We start from the raw sequence: 15,209 nt of genomic DNA, 5'->3' as shown, positions 1-15,209 counted from the left end.
GAAGGCCCGGGTGCTCAGGGGCCTCTATGTGGGGCTTTTAGGGGCCACTTTCACTAAATAATGGCGTGGATATCCAGGCGCACACTGTAGAGTCTGGAAGACCCGGGTTTCAGTCAGTTCTCGGTGCTCAGCTAGCATGTGAGCCCGGGCAAGCCACTGAACCGTGCTAGCATGTGAGCCCAGGCAAGCCACTGAACCGTGCACGATGGATGCTGGTGACCCTCCCCTGGGGTCACCGTGCAGGCAGAGCAGGACAGGCCAAGCAGAGAACACAGTGCTGTGCCTGGAATCTAGTAGGACAAAGTCAGAAATTTCATTTCTGAGTCTCGGTTCACATAATTTGAAGAATATATGCCGGATTTCCATTTAGGAATCCCGAGACCTGAAACACGTCTTGCAGCGGGAGTCATGGATCCGACCGAGTACCGCGGTCGTGTCAGGCTGGGACTGTGAACATTTCCCTGCAAACATTCCTGGCCCCAGCTCGTACAGAGAACTCTCTAGACACAGAAATCCTGGAGAGAAGTACCAGCTTCCACAGTGGGTTTGTGGAAGGTGGCAAACAGTGCAGGGGAAGCTCGTGATCTTCCTCCCTCTCAGGGTGGAGGGAAGTGATGCCTGGTCAGGAATTCCCACCGGGTGAAGACAGGAAGACAGACAAAGGAAGCTGGTTGACCTGACTCCCTGAATCCCAGTCGAGTGGCCAGGGGACCTCATCACTCAGAAACTGTTTGTCAGACACCTCTCACTGATAGGTTTACCGCTGCCCAAGAACACACCGTCGGAACTCGGTGACTTAGAAAAGGAGACCAAGACTGCGCTACTTCCCACTTGCGGCACGCCTCCGCCAGAGCTCCTCAAGGGGCGACCCGGCGTGTGCGCCCGAGGCACGGATCGCCCGGTGGGTCAGCGTGCTCTGCAGCCTCTGGGTCTGAGGGGGAGCCGTGAAGACGGCCGGGCAGGCCTTCCCCGGAGCTCCCGGGCCGAGCGCGGAAGCTGAGGTTCCTGCTGGGACACGGCGCGAGCAGCCAGCCCGGCCGTGAGCCTCCTGCGGCCCATCCTGTGTTCTGCGGTCTGGGGCGCCCTACCCCCTGGGCCGGGGTCCTGCGCCGGCGCAGTTAGCATTCAAAGAGTAAATCTCCCTGGGAGAAAGCACACAACGACCTGAATTCACAGAGAATTTCTAGAGCTTTCTGGCCCCCTGGTTGTGATAAAGAGCAATTCTGAGGGCCCGAGGGCCTAGGCACAGGACTGGCCCCCATCTCTCTCTGCCCAAGTTGGCCGCGCGCTTTGCCCTGACCTGACACCCAGGCCCGGGAGCCCTACCCTGCCCCGAACCCTCACCTGCTTCAGGACACATGCACCCAACTCTCCAGGCCCCAGGCGTGCTCACCACGGAGCCATGGTTGCCCAGCAGGCAGCTGATCCATACCCAGGTTCGGAAACAGCCCCGGCCCGGCCCCTCCGGGCCCCGGGGCACCCAAGCGTGCTTCCTCTCTGCCTCGCCGCCCCCGCAGAGGGGCCCAGGGGCAGGCTGAGCGCTGCGTGTGGTCTCACTGCCTCCGACGCCCCAGGCTGCTGCCCTGGCCTCCTGGAGAATGCTACTCCAGGTGCGGTCAGGACCTGGACCTGAGGGGCGAGCCCATCTCTCACCTTGGCACGTTACCTCCTGTCAGCGCACCCGCAGACCAGGTAACGCCACCTGATCAGAACTCGCGTCCCTGGTCCTGCTCCCATCCCCGTGCATCTTTCTCCTGCGGAGCCTCCTTCAAACATCGCCCTGCACGCAGGTGGGCTGAGCGGCCAGTTAGAGGGAGAGTCGGGTGGAGTAGGAATCTCTGCTCCTAAAGGGACATCGAGGCTGCAAATGCGGCAGGGGACAGCGTGTCCTCTGAGGGAGTTCCTCGCACGATCTAACAAAGAGCAGTGTAATCAGACGACCATGCGTACGAGGAGCATTTATTTACACTCGACAGCCAGTCCCGCGGAGCCAGCCCACTCAGGATTCTTGGCCTGTGACTTTTCTGTCCTCGCTCCAAGAAGAGCAGGTCCCAGGGTGCTGTCCCTCACAGCAGGAAAGGAGCCTTTTGTGCTCCAGTGAGGTCCAGGAGCCCAGGGCACATGAGCGACCACCTGAGAGCAGGTCCACCACGCTGCAGACCAGGGTCCCTGGGTCCCGGCCAAGAGCTGGGGGCAGACAGTGACCAGGCAGGGAAGCCTCCACCGTGGCGGAGTTCAGGAAGCGCCAGGTAAAAGCAGTCTCCCGGGCAGCGTGGACTAAAGCAGGAAGTGATGCTGTCCTGTGGTGTCGCTAAAGCGGGGCACACCGTGCTCCAGAGGCAGTGGGAAGTGTGGACGCGGGAGCAGGCGGCTTGCTCATTCACCCTGCCTCCTTCCCAGCCAGGCAAAAGGAGATGAGAGCCAAGATCCGCCCCAGGGCTGTCTGTGCTCAGGATGCTTCACGGGGCATGCCGTGGAGAGCACCCGCGGAGGAAGGGAGCCCCGTGAGACAGCAGCAGCTCACGGCACCATCGTACACCCACTAATCTGAGGGCTTGGCCCATCAGGAGCATACCGGTTTGATAAGCTTTAAAGTACGAAAATGTTTTATAGATACAAACATAAAAACTTGAGCTGAATGGTTTTTCCAGATGAATTCCCCACCCGTGTTTCCATAACCGAAGTTGGCCAGCAGGACACAGGAAGGGCCCTGGGGCCTGGCACTGTCTACAGAGTCAGAGGGTCTCCCAGCCTGCGGTGGCAGGACGCCACCTGATGCGGTGGCACCGGAGCTGTGCTTCTGACTGTCCTCTCACCACGCGGCTCCCCACGCGGAACACGGAAGGCTCAGCCAGGGCCTAGGCGGTGATGGCTGTGCTAGGATCTGTGCTGGGGAACAGGTATGAGTCCGGGCGGGGGGCCTGGGCACAAACTGGCCTGGCTCCCAGGGACCTCGCAAGGCCACCGTCTCTGGGACGGGCTGGAGGACAGGAGGAAGCCCCCACAGCACCCCCCGGGAGGCCTCTGTAGTCTCGCTGCAGGAACGTTGTGGCATTTGTCACCGCAGAACCGGCGCCTCTCGGGCGGCTCAGGCAGGCGGGTTTCCCTGGACCCTCACGTTGAGAGGCTCGCAGCCGCAAGCACCTTTCACATATGCTGCTGCCTTCCTTCTTAATGAAAAGGAGTTAAAGACTTTCCTTCTTTTGCTAATCTCTGGCAAATTTCAGATATTTTGGAATTAGCTGTTGTTCCTTGAAGGTTTGAGTAAGTCACTGATGAAATGCTTGGGCCAAGCATGAGTTTTTATTTGTGGCATCGATGCTGATTGCGCTTCCTAACTTATCACTGTTAGTAGCGGGCTTTTATGTTCTAGCCCGAGGGCTCTTCTCTGTTCCCGAGATCAGTTGTGGCACGTCAGCGCCCTGGGACATCACCTGTTTGGGCCACGAGTTCACACATGTTTGCGCGGAGTTCTGTAAACTGCGATGCTCTTTCATGATCGATTTCTTTTCTACCTACAGCGATTTCTCCTTTCACATTTATAATTCTGTTCATGTCTTCTCTTGGCTAATTCAACCACTATTTATCTGGTGTCTTCTTCAAATAATCTGGGTTATTAGGTCTGGGCTTCTTTGCTAGATATTCTGCAATAATTTTAATTGCCTTTTGACATTTGATCTTTAAATGATTGCAACACATAAACATACCAAACCAAACACGTCCTATACCTCAGATTTTCAGTGTGTCAAATATATCTCAATAAATATCAGTTTATATCTCAATATAAACGGTGGCAATAAATACAGACACCAGAGGCCAGAGTGCGAGAGCGGAGCAGTGTGGGAAGCTCGTGGCACAGCCCCCACCCGCCACATCCGCAGGGCTGGGTAAATAGCACTGGCCCCCGTCACTTCATGGAGTTTGCAGCCTGGTCCTCTAAAACGAGGCCCAGGGTAAGGTGGACGGAGTGGAGCCTACAGACTCCAGCTTCTTTGACGTCACCTAGGGAGATGTCTGCAGCGGAGGACTTCAAACTGTGGAGCACAAGAGGGGAAGCAAGCGACAAATGCCATTCTGCCTTCTGTGCGTCTTCTCTTCCTACTAACGTGGCTTGACTTGTGGTTTTGTGTGGGTGCGCATGACCAACTGGGAAAGGTCTGAAGCTCTGTCCTCCGTGCGAGCTCTGTGCTTCGCTGCGGGTTTCCTGGATGCTGGCAGAAGTCAGGGCGCTCCCAGAAGAGAGGCGAGAGGCACTTACTGCTCACAGCAGCAGCAGTATAGTCAGTGTCCTTTCTGTCACCAGACAGCGAGCCCCTCTCTCAGGGTAACAGAGGGGGACCAAGACACCAGCAGCAGCCGCTGGAGGGTAATCCTGAACCGAAGGGACCCGCCTCTGTGCCTCGGGGCGGTGAGCACCCCTGCCCTTTGCTCCACTGGGACACATTCCAGCTTCAAGGCCACACAGGCTTCCAGGAAAACAGTGTGGAGCTCAGAGCAGCCGGTGTCCCCGCTCACACGCTGGCTGTCTGCGGCCCCCACCAGGGCCTAAGATCAGGATCTGGATTACAGACCCCCCGTCCCTCTCTCTGTTCTGTAACGTAGAGCTCACTAGCCCCGGGTCCACTTCCCCGAGCTAGCCCTGGAACACTAAGGACATTGTTTCTATATGACCCTTTAGTGAGGTTTGTGCTCTAACAGGATTTTTTATTTTCCATATATTCTCAAGATATTAGGTTAGGTCTCTCATTCTCTTCCTTACACTTTGACGGCAAAAGGAGATCTGAGTCTCTCTGCTTCCCAGAGCCCAGGCTGTGGTGCCTCAGCAGTGGCGGTGCAGGAGATGCCAGCCGTCAGGAGTCAGGGCCGGCCCTCTCCGCGCCAAGGACAGCTAAGGGGCTCCCTCAGGTGTTTCACCAGTCGGAGTGGCTTGGTTTTGTTTTGACAAAAAGTAGAGTTCTGTATTGGATCAGAGTATGACTTTGAAATTTGTGAATGTGATGGTTGCTGTCATTTCACCAGTCACAGCCCAAAAACCTGATTTGGGGCCTGCCTTATTGTACCAAAACACAATGTGCCTTTTTTTTTTTTTCAAGCTTTTTAAATATATTTAAGAATTTTTATTTTTAATTGTCTTTAAATTGCAATGTAGTTAATACACAGTGTTATATTAGTTTCATGTTCACAGTATAGAGATCCGACACTTCCGTACATTCCCTGCTGCTCGCCACAACAGGTGCCTCCTTCATCTGCATCACCGGTTTCCCCCAACCCCCACCCCGCCCACCGCCCCTCTGGTGACCGTCCACATGTCCTCTGTAGTTAACAGTCTGTTTCTGTTTGTCTCTTTTTTCCCTTTGCTCGTTTGTTTTGTTTATTAAATTCCAAATATGAGTGAAATTGTATGTATTTTTCTGACTTACTTCACTAGCATTATACTCTCTAGTTCTATCCATGTCATTGCAAATGGCAAGATTTCATTCTTTTTTGTGGCTGAATAATACTTCCTTGTGTACAGACACCACACCTTTATCCACTCATCAGTGGACACTTGGGCTGCTTCCGTGTCTTGGCTACGGCAGGTAATGCTGCTTCTAACATAGTGGTGCATGTATCCCTTCGAATTAGTCTTTTTATGTTCTTTGAGTAAATACCTAGTAGTGCAATTGCTGGGACACGGGGTAGCTCTATTAGCTTTTTGAGGAACCTCTGTACCATTTTCCAGAGTGGCTGCACCAGTTTGCATGCCTACCAGCAGTGCAAGGTTCTCCTTTCTTCACGTCCTCATCAACATTCGTTGTTTCTTGTGTTGTTGATTGTAGCCATTCTGACAGATGTGAGGTGATACCTCATTGTGGTTTGGGTTTGCGTTTCCCTGATGACCAGGGAAGTTGAGCATCTTTTCATGTGTCTGTTGGCCATCTGTGTGTCTTCTTGGGAGAAATGTCTGCTCATGACTTCTTCCAGTTTTTAAATTGGATTATTTGTTTCTTGGGTGTTGCATTCTATAAGTTCCTGATATATTTTGGATACTAACCCTTCCCCACTCAGTAGGTTGCCTTTTAGTTTTGTTGATTGTTTTCTTTGCTGTGCAGAATAGAAGCTTTTTATTTTGATGTAGTCCCACTGGTTTATTTTTGCTTTTGTTTCCCTTGCCTCAGAATACATATCTAGAAAAATGTTGCTATGGCTGATGTCACAGAGGTTATAGTCTTTGTTGTCTTCTAAGATTTTTATGGTTTCAAGTCTCATATTTAGATCTTTAATCCTTGTTTGAATTTATTTTTATGTATGCTGTAGTAGAGTAGTCCAATCTCATTCTTCTGCGTGTTGCTGTCCAGTTTTCCCAACACTGGTTTGTTGAAGAGACTGTCTCCCCACCACCCATTGTATAGTCTTGCTTCCTTTGTTGAAGATTAATTGACCATATAATTGTGGGTTTATTTCTGGATTTTCTGTTTTCTTTCATTGATCTATGTGTCTGTTTTTGTGCCAGTACCATACTGTTTAGATTACTACAGCTTTATAATATAACTTGAAATCTAGAATTGTGATGGCTCCAGCTTTGGTTTTCTTTTTCAAGATTGCTTTGTCTATTCAGGGTCTTTCGTGGTTCCATACAAATTTTAGGATTGTTTGCTCTATCACTGGGGAAAATGCTATTGGTATCACAATAACGATTGCATTAAATCTGTAGATTCCTCAAATGTAGACATTTTAACAATATATGTTCTTCCAATCACTGAGCATGGAATGTCTTTCTTCCATTTCTTTGTGTCATCCTCAGAGACAGATCTTTTTACCTCTTTGGTTAGGTTTATTCCTAGGTATTTTATTATTTTGGGTGCAATTGTAAGTGGGATTGATTTCTTGATTTCTCTTTCTGCTGCTTCATTATTAGTGTATAGGATTGCAGTAGATTTCTACACGTTGATCTTGTATCCTGCAACTTTACTGAATTTGTCAGTAACGGTAGCTTTTTGGTGGAATCTTTAGGGTTTTCTATATATAGTGTCATGTCATCTGCAAATAGTGGGAGCTTTATTTCTTCCTTACCAATTTGGATGCCTTTTATTTCTTTTTCTTATCTGATTGCCGAGGCTAGGACTTCCAGTACTATGTTGAATAGAAGTGGTGAGAGTGAACATTCCTGTTTCGTTCCTGACCTGAGGGGGAAATGTCTCAGCTTTTCCCCATTGAGGATGATACTAGCCGTGGATTTTTCATACATGCCTTCTATTATCTTATGTTGCCTCTAAACCCGCTTGTTGAGGGCTTTTATCATGAATGGATGTTGTACTTTGTCAGTGCTTTTTTGCATTTATTGAAGTGATCATACGGTTTTTATCCTTTCTCTTATTGATGGGATGTATCATGTTGATTGATTTACAAATAGTGAACCACCCTTGCATCTCAGGGATAAATCCCTTTTGATTGTGGTAATTTTCTTTTTTTTAATGTGTTGTTGGATTGGGTTTGCTAATAGTTTATTGAGGATTTTACATCTCTGTTCGTCAGGGATGTTGGCCTGTAGTTTTGGTGGTATCTTTATCTGGTTTGGTATCAGGATAATGCTGGCCTTGTAGAATGAATTTGGAAGTTTTTCTTCCTTTTCTAGTTTTTGGAAGAGTTTGAGAAGAATTAAGTATTAACTCTTCTTTATGTGTTTTGTAGAATTCCCTGTGAAGCCATCTGGTCCTGGACTTGTGTTTGTTGGGAGATTTTTAGTTACTGAGTAAATTTCATTGCTGGAAATTGTTTTGTTCAAATTTTCTATTTCTTTCTGCTTCAGTGTTAGTTTATGCTTCTAGGAATTTACCATTTGGTCTCAGTTGTCCAATTTGTTGGCGTATAATTTTTCATAATCTCTTATCATAATTGTATTTTTGTGCTGTTGGTTCTTTCTCATTTGTGATTTTGGGTTTTGTTTTTTTTTAAGATTTTTTATTTTATTTATTAGAGAGAGACCATGTGCAGGGTGGGGGGCAGAGCAGAGGGAGAGGGAGAAGCAGACTCCCTACTGAACAGGGACCCCTTGTAACTTCATTTTCATTTGTTTTCATGTAATTCCTGATTTATTTGATTTCTTGTTTGACCCATTTATTGTTTAGTAGCATGTTATTTAACCTCATGTGTTTGTGGTCTTTACAGATTTTTCTTGTGGTTTCTAGTTTTATAGCATTGAGGTCAGAAAAGATGGACAGTATCTTTGATCTTCTTGAATTTGTTGAGATCGGTTTTGTGGCCTTATACATGATCTGTTCTGGAGACTGTTCCATGTGTACTTGAAAAGAATGTGCTTTCTACTGCTTTTGATGGAATGTTCTGAATATATCTGTTAGATCTATCTGGTCCAGTGTGTCCTTCAAAAGCACTCTTCTCTTATTCTCTGTTGGAATGATTTGTCCATTGATGTAAGTGTGCTGTTAGAGTCCCTACAATTATTACTTATTATCAGTGAGTTTCTTCATGTTTGTTATTAACTGTTTTATATATTTGGTTGCTCCCATACTGGGTGCATAAATATTCACAATTATTATATCTGTTTCTTAGATTGTTCCCTTTATTATTACATATAGAATCTTCCCTTTGTCTCTCTCTCTTAAAGTCTATTTTGTCTTATAAGAGCATTGCTATCCTGGCTTTCTTTTGATATCCATTTGCATGATAAATGCTTTCCCACCCCCTCACTTTCAATCTTCAGGTGTCTTTAGGTCTGAAATGAATCTTGCAGGCAGCATATGGGATAGGTCTGTTTTCATTGTTTTTTGTTTTTTTTTACTGTACTCTGTCACCCAGTGTCTTTTGGTTGGAGCCTTAAGTCCATTTACATTCAAAGTAATTATTGATAGATTTGTACTTACTACCATTTTGTTATACTCATTTTGTGGTTGTGTAATTTTTCTCTGATCCTTCTCTTGCTCTCTTTCATGGTTTGTTGACTTTCTTTAACGATATATTTGGAATCTCTTCTCCTTATTCTTTGCACATCTATTACTGGTTTCTGAGTTGTGCTCACCATTACATCTGTAGCCAGCATCTTCTGTGTATGGCAGCCTATGTTAAATTGATGGTCGCTACAGTTTGGGCCCATTCTTTACTCCTCTCCCCCACCACACATAGGTTTTAGGTATATGGTGTGTCACATTTTACATCCTTTTATATTGTGAATCCCTTGACTGACTTTTACAGATATACTTCTTTTTACTGCTTTTGTGTTTTTACTTTTATCACCCTCACTTATGGTTTCTTTCCACTCCAAGAGTCAACCTTTAATATTCATTGCAGGGCTTGTTTAATAGCCATGAATTCCTTTAGTTTTTGTCTGTCTAGGAAAGTCTCCATTTCCCATCCTATTCGGTGTAGGGGCCCTGCTCATCTTCTCTGTGTCGTTCCAATTTTAGCATTCTGCTGCTGAAGTGAGCACTCTTCCACGTTGAATGATAGACTTGCTGGATAGAGTGTTCTCAGCTGCAGGTTTTTCCCTTTCAGCACTTTGAATGTATCATCCCACTCTCCCTTCTGGCTTGGGAAGTTTCTACTGAAAAGTCCCCAATAGCCTGTGGGGTTTCCCTTGTGTGTAACTGTCTTCTTTTATCTTGCTGCTTGTTCTGTCTCTGCTTTTTGACATTTTAATTAGTGTGTATCTGATATGTGGACCTCTGTGGGTGGTTGAGAATTCTCAGTGCCTCCTGAATGTGGGAGTCTATTTCCCTCTCCAGATTAGGGAAGTTTTCAGCAGTTATTTCTTCAAGTAAATGTTCTGCCACTTTTTTGCACCCTCTTCTTCTGGGATCTCTGTAATGCAGCTGGTATTACACTTGACAGAGTCATTGAGGTCCTGAAGTCTGTTCTCTCATTTTGCATAATCTTTTTTTCTCTCACTTGCTTAGCTGGATTACTTTCCATAACTCTGTCCTCCAGGTCATTAACTTGCTTGCTCCTCAGCTTCCTCTAACCTGCTATTTATTCCATTTAGTGTATTTTCTATTTCATTTATTGTGTTCTTCATCTCTCATTGGTTCTTTTTATCTCGGTGTTAAGGGTTTCATTGATGTCCTCCATTCTTCTCTCAAGCCCAGTAAGTATCCTTATATCATTAAATTCTCTATAGGGCATACTAATCTCCATTTGGCTCAGGTCTCTTGCTGCAGTTTTGTCCTGTTCTTTCATCTGAGACATACTCCTCCATCTCTTTATTTTGCCGCACTGTCTCTGTTAGGAAAGTCAGCTACGTCTCTTGCTGTTGAAAGTAGTGGGCAGGTTGCATGCTTTCAATGAAGTGGCCCTGGTTCTCTTCCACAGAGGATGCACAGCTGCTGCAGAGCCCAGGCTGGCCAGGGCCACTCTGCAAAGCACCCACGGGCAGGGGCACCATGCCACAAGCTGTGTACACCAGATGGCCCTCTTCCACAGGGGATGGCAGTCACTACAGAGACCAGGGTCAGCTGGGGCCCCTGGGAAGTGTGTACAAGCACGCAGGAGGGGGCAGGGGGCAGTTTTAACAAGTTGTGTGCATCCTCCTAGGGAAGTCAGGGGACACATTGTTGGCAGGGTTGGCACAGGTCCTCTGGGTAAGGGGACCCACAGCATCTGAAGCAGGCCCAGCTGGAGGGGTCAGGGCACAGGGCAAGCAAGCTACACATGAATGCAGGTGCCTCAGTGCTTCCCACACATGCCCCTCGGGAACTCTGAGATCGTTAACTCTCCCTCCTGTACACCGCAGGCATTTCTCAAACCGCTGCTTCTAATATAGATCTCCGTGGGCTGTTTGCTGTGGTGTCCTTTTGAGGGCAGAGTCCCAGCTTCCTGTCATCTCTGGGTTCTCCCAGAGCCAAGCCAGCTGGTTTTTGACGTTCCAGGGTTGACATCTGGCTGGTTGTAAGAACTTCCAAAAATCAGTCCCTCTGATTTTCAAAGCCAGATGCTCTGAGGATTCATGTTCCCCATCTGGGATCCCTGGTGTGACGGTCTGTTTCAGACCCCTCCCTGCGCCCAAGGCCCCTCTCCCCAGCCAAGCTACCAGGGCGTAACTCCCTACCTCGTCTCTGTCCCTCTTACCCTCTCCTACATGGTGTCTTCTCTGCCTTTAGTTGTAGAGTTTGCTCTGCCTGTGGGTCATTTTCTGGAGTGTTTGCACTGATGTGTTCTCTGGCCGAATCCATGGGCCCAGGTGGACTTAGGACCCTCCTACTCTGCCGCCTGTCTGGAAGTTGTCATTTATTATTTTACTTACTACTAGGATTCCTCTCAAAAGGTACAAATTAAAACCTAAGACTTAATAAGGCAAGTGCATTTTCCTTCCTGACCTACAGGCATGGATGTTCCACTGTATCCTAAGTGGCATTCACTTTCACCAAACGTAACGATTGGGGAGGTTCCCAGAGTTTCCCCACCTGTGCAAGCATGTCCTCCTCGCCCAGCCCACCAGCAACTCTAGGTGTGGATGTACGTTTACTAGTTGTGTTACCTGAACTGATTAAGTAACTCTGTCCAGGCAGATTGGAGACATAAAAACAGCTGAGAAGTATTTTCAAGACGTGGAGAAAGTAACACAGAAATTGGATGGACTACAAGGCAGGATAATGGTTTTAATGAACAGGTAAGCCTCATGCGACAGTATTTTCTCAGATTTCCTGAGGGCTCAGACTCTCCTTAGTAAAGCCCTCTAGGAACGGCCTCCCAGCCCTGCACCCAGACCTGACCCGGAAGTCCTCTCCATCACCACCAGGACATGTGCTGCTGTCTCCTAGAACTTAAAATCCATTAAGACCGGAAGATGCCTAAGATTTTTCCCCTTGCTGTTGATATTGCCCGTCTGCACACAAATGTGTGTAAATATTTGTTGTTAAGTCTAGGCCCCCTCGTGCCCCCTGCTGCCTTAGTGCCTCTGTTTCTGTGTCCTCATGAGTCAAGCACACTGTGGGGCTGGCTGGGGGCAGAGGTTGACGATGGAGCCCGTGCCCAGGGCAGAGCTCACGCCATCATGCAGGTGTCCTTGGAGAGCAGGAGTCATTGAGGTGACATCGTGACCTCTGACCTAATGAGGGTTTAACTTGGCAGCCAGGACACGGGTGTGGTTCATTCAGCTGCAGCGGCCCCTCCCCAGCACCAGGCTGCTCAGGATTATGCAGGGGGCAGATGGGGCATGTTCCTGTCTGTGCCACCTGGGGAGCTGCCCTGCCCCTCTGGTTAACTGTTTACCTGTCTGTTATGTTCCAGAGCTTTCCTTCACCTTGGTCAGAATAACTTTGCAGAAGCCCACAGATTCTTCACAGAAATCCTCAAGATTGACCCAACAAATGCGGTGGTAAGGCCCCAAAAGAGCCAGGAGCGCACACCGTGAGCCTGTCCTGTGTCCATCCTCATCAGTCCTGGCAGGCGTGGGAGGGTTTCCGACAGAGCCAGCCACAGCCACGCCCACTGCCCCTCATGCACGCAACCAGGGGGACACGTGGGCCCTGGACAGCAGCCGTATCTGACCCCATGCGTGTGTTCCTCTTCCCCAGGCCAACAACAACGCCGCCGTGTGCCTTCTCTACCTGGGCAAACTCAAGGACTCCCTCCGGCAGCTGGAGGCCATGGTCCAGCAGGACCCCCAGCATTACCTGCACGAGAGCGTGCTCTTCAACCTGACCACCATGTATGAGCTGGAGTCCTCCCGCAGCATGCAGAAGAAGCAGTCCCTGCTCCAGGCGGTCGCCGGCAAAGAAGGGGACAGCTTCAACACACAGTGCCTCAAGCTGGCGTAGGGCACTCGCCTTCGGAGCCACCAGGGCCTCTGTAAACTGTGTACACTGGACCTAAGATATTAGCAGGACTGACGGACTCAATAAAATCTTTCACAGGTGCCTGGAAACAGGTCTTCTTTGTCTGGAGCCAGGGTGGAGGTCCAGGCCCTTCTGGCGCCCTGTCAGACTCCACCGAGCTCCGTGCCCACAGCTCTGCCGCGGTTCAGGAGTCCAGGGGGTGAACGTGCTCTGCACACGGTGGGCATAGGCAGCAGTGGCCCAGAGGATGCACTGGGTCCCTTTTGTTTATTCTTGAAAGCTGGGCTGCTTCACGTATTAATTCTGAATATCCTCAGAGACAAGCTGAAAAACATAAGCTCCCTTCTCACCCTGTAAATCTTCTAGTTCATTTGGGCATAAAAGCAGAGAAACACCAAACAGACTGCCATGTGCCTTCCCTCTCATTCCCTCCTCTCACATCCCAGAACTAAACACATCACTTTTATCCATCTGATTCTTTTTCAGCTGATGCCACGCACCGTGGACAGGCCTGGGGATGGTGGAAAAGAAGCCACCGTATTTCTTCTGTGCTTTGTACATCACAGGGAGACGAGAGGAGCTCCTAATGCATAAAACCAGGGAGGCAGGTGGGTCAGGAGGTATTTCTGAACCAAGAACATGTAATATTTACGTGTTCTTTCATCCTGAACGTCAGCACATTTGCTTTAGTATTTACACAGTATTGGGGAGGAGAGTTTTCTCCTCTCCCCTGCTAGGTTCTTTGCTTGGTCTTATAAGAAAATTGACATTATGCAGATTAACAGGACAAAAGTTTAATTATGTACATACAAGGGACCCATAAGAATAGGAGACCCAAGGACAGCCAGGCAATAGAGGCTTCTGTGCCTAAAGAGTGAGCTAGGGGCCTGGGGCTTCCACGGGAGAGGAGGAGGATCACGGAGCTGGAACAACAGATCTTGGTCATTAGATGCTTACCCTGCTGAACAGCTAAGTCATGCAGATGAAAGTTGATAGCCGATAAGAACAGCCGCCCCTGCCCCCCCACTCCCACCCCAGCACGGCCTCCTACCCAAACCCTTCTAGGGAGTTAAGGGAGAGGCAAACATTTCTTAAACGTGCTGCATCTTGATGGTCTTCAGCTCAAACTAAATCCACTTGCCAAAGTAGCATATTTGGGGCTCACATACTCTCTCCCTCCCTCAGGCCCACCTTTGAAATTCCTGAGAGTTTTGCAGCCCAGAAATTGAGCTGTAGATTGCTCCAGCCCACGGACCCCGTCTCTTGGTCCTGAGAATTGGTTCTGTTAAGCAGTTGGGTCTGATTTCAGGAGGCAGCTATGCAAGAGGGCTCCCGGGTTAGGCCTGCGTATGAGGAATCAGGTGTTTGATAAGAAGCTTTTCTGTGGGGACAGAAGAAAACAACAGGGCGTAATGACTGGAGCAGACTATAGTCCCCATTTCTGAGCTCCGGAGCTTAGAGCATCTTCATATGCAGTGAAGCCAGGCAGTGGAAATCGGGCAGATGGCCCTAACCTGCAGTGTGAAGTCTCTTTCTGAGTGACTTCAGTGTGAAGCTTTCTGAGTGGCCCACGCAGCAGCAGGCAGAAAGACTGTGCCCACGTGAGCTCATGTGGTTCCTCTGGAGTGCCTGATGGGGTGTCCGGCTCTGGTTTGCGCAGCTTCAGGAAGAGGGCGGTTTTAGTTCTCAGCAGCTCCAAGTAAGAAAGGCAGGGTGCATTGGAAACATCAATTTGTGGAGAGTTACAGCCAAATATAACAGGAAAACAGAAGAATTTGGGACCTAGTCCAGTTTACGGGTAGAAAACAAAACCTCACAGCCCGTTAACAGCACAGAATCTGCTGGCCACGAAGGCGTACTACTTAAACATGGTGTCTCTCTGCAGCCACCCGGCTTCCATCAAAGACAACTGCAGTGAGACTAAGTCTGTTTTCCAGTTAAGTCTCGTTAGAGTAAACTTAGCCTGGTTATTTACATAGATGCAGAAGAATAGTACCACCATCTAGGCTCTACTAAGTCTGCTTTGCTGGAACTTTCCATAAGGAGTCTTGGATGAACCTCAAAAGCCTCTCCAGGCTAAGAAGCCACACCAAGGACCTGCCATCAGACTTTGTCTGCAATACACACCAGTTTGGGTAAATTCATCTCTTCTCAAGGTCCTCAAAATACCCTGAGGCTCCTGGGTCACCAACCAGGTCAGGCTGCCGGGAACCCTGTGAGCAAGGGGCCACGCTGATTTTCCCCAAGGGTCTTTATTGGCTTCAGAAGATCAGCCTTAGCTCTTGAAAGCTGATCATCTCAGTCTTTACATCACTCTCAGGACACTCCAGTCGAAGCCTCGTAACACAGCCAACATTCCCAGTCACGTCCTGTTGCAGGACCGGGTTCTATTGCACTTCCGCACATAGATTGCCACTAAAATGAGAATACGAAGTTTGCAAA

The 15,209-nt window shown here is 48.7% G+C and overlaps 1 protein-coding gene and 1 pseudogene across 5 annotated transcripts in view; one reads left to right on the top strand and one right to left on the bottom strand.

Moving 5' to 3' along the window:
• The window catches only part of TRAPPC12 (trafficking protein particle complex subunit 12), an 84,340-nt gene extending 71,484 nt beyond the window's left edge, over positions 1-12,856 (top strand). For all 5 annotated transcript variants that reach the window (XM_077844259.1, XM_077844256.1, XM_077844257.1 and 2 more), the window contains exons 10-12: positions 11,499-11,599; positions 12,220-12,307; positions 12,507-12,856. In XM_077844259.1, the coding sequence (XP_077700385.1) occupies positions 11,499-11,599; positions 12,220-12,307; positions 12,507-12,749 (432 nt within the window). In that variant the 3' untranslated portion in view covers positions 12,750-12,856. The remainder of the gene's footprint in view (positions 1-11,498; positions 11,600-12,219; positions 12,308-12,506) is intronic.
• LOC144281423 (U6 spliceosomal RNA) lies at positions 9,328-9,423 on the bottom strand (annotated as a pseudogene).
• Positions 12,857-15,209: the final 2,353 nt, after the last annotated feature.

Source organism: Canis aureus, chromosome 12, assembly GCF_053574225.1.
Source record: "Canis aureus isolate CA01 chromosome 12, VMU_Caureus_v.1.0, whole genome shotgun sequence".
NCBI lineage: Eukaryota > Metazoa > Chordata > Mammalia > Carnivora > Canidae > Canis > Canis aureus.
This window is presented reverse-complemented; position numbering and strand designations above follow the sequence as displayed.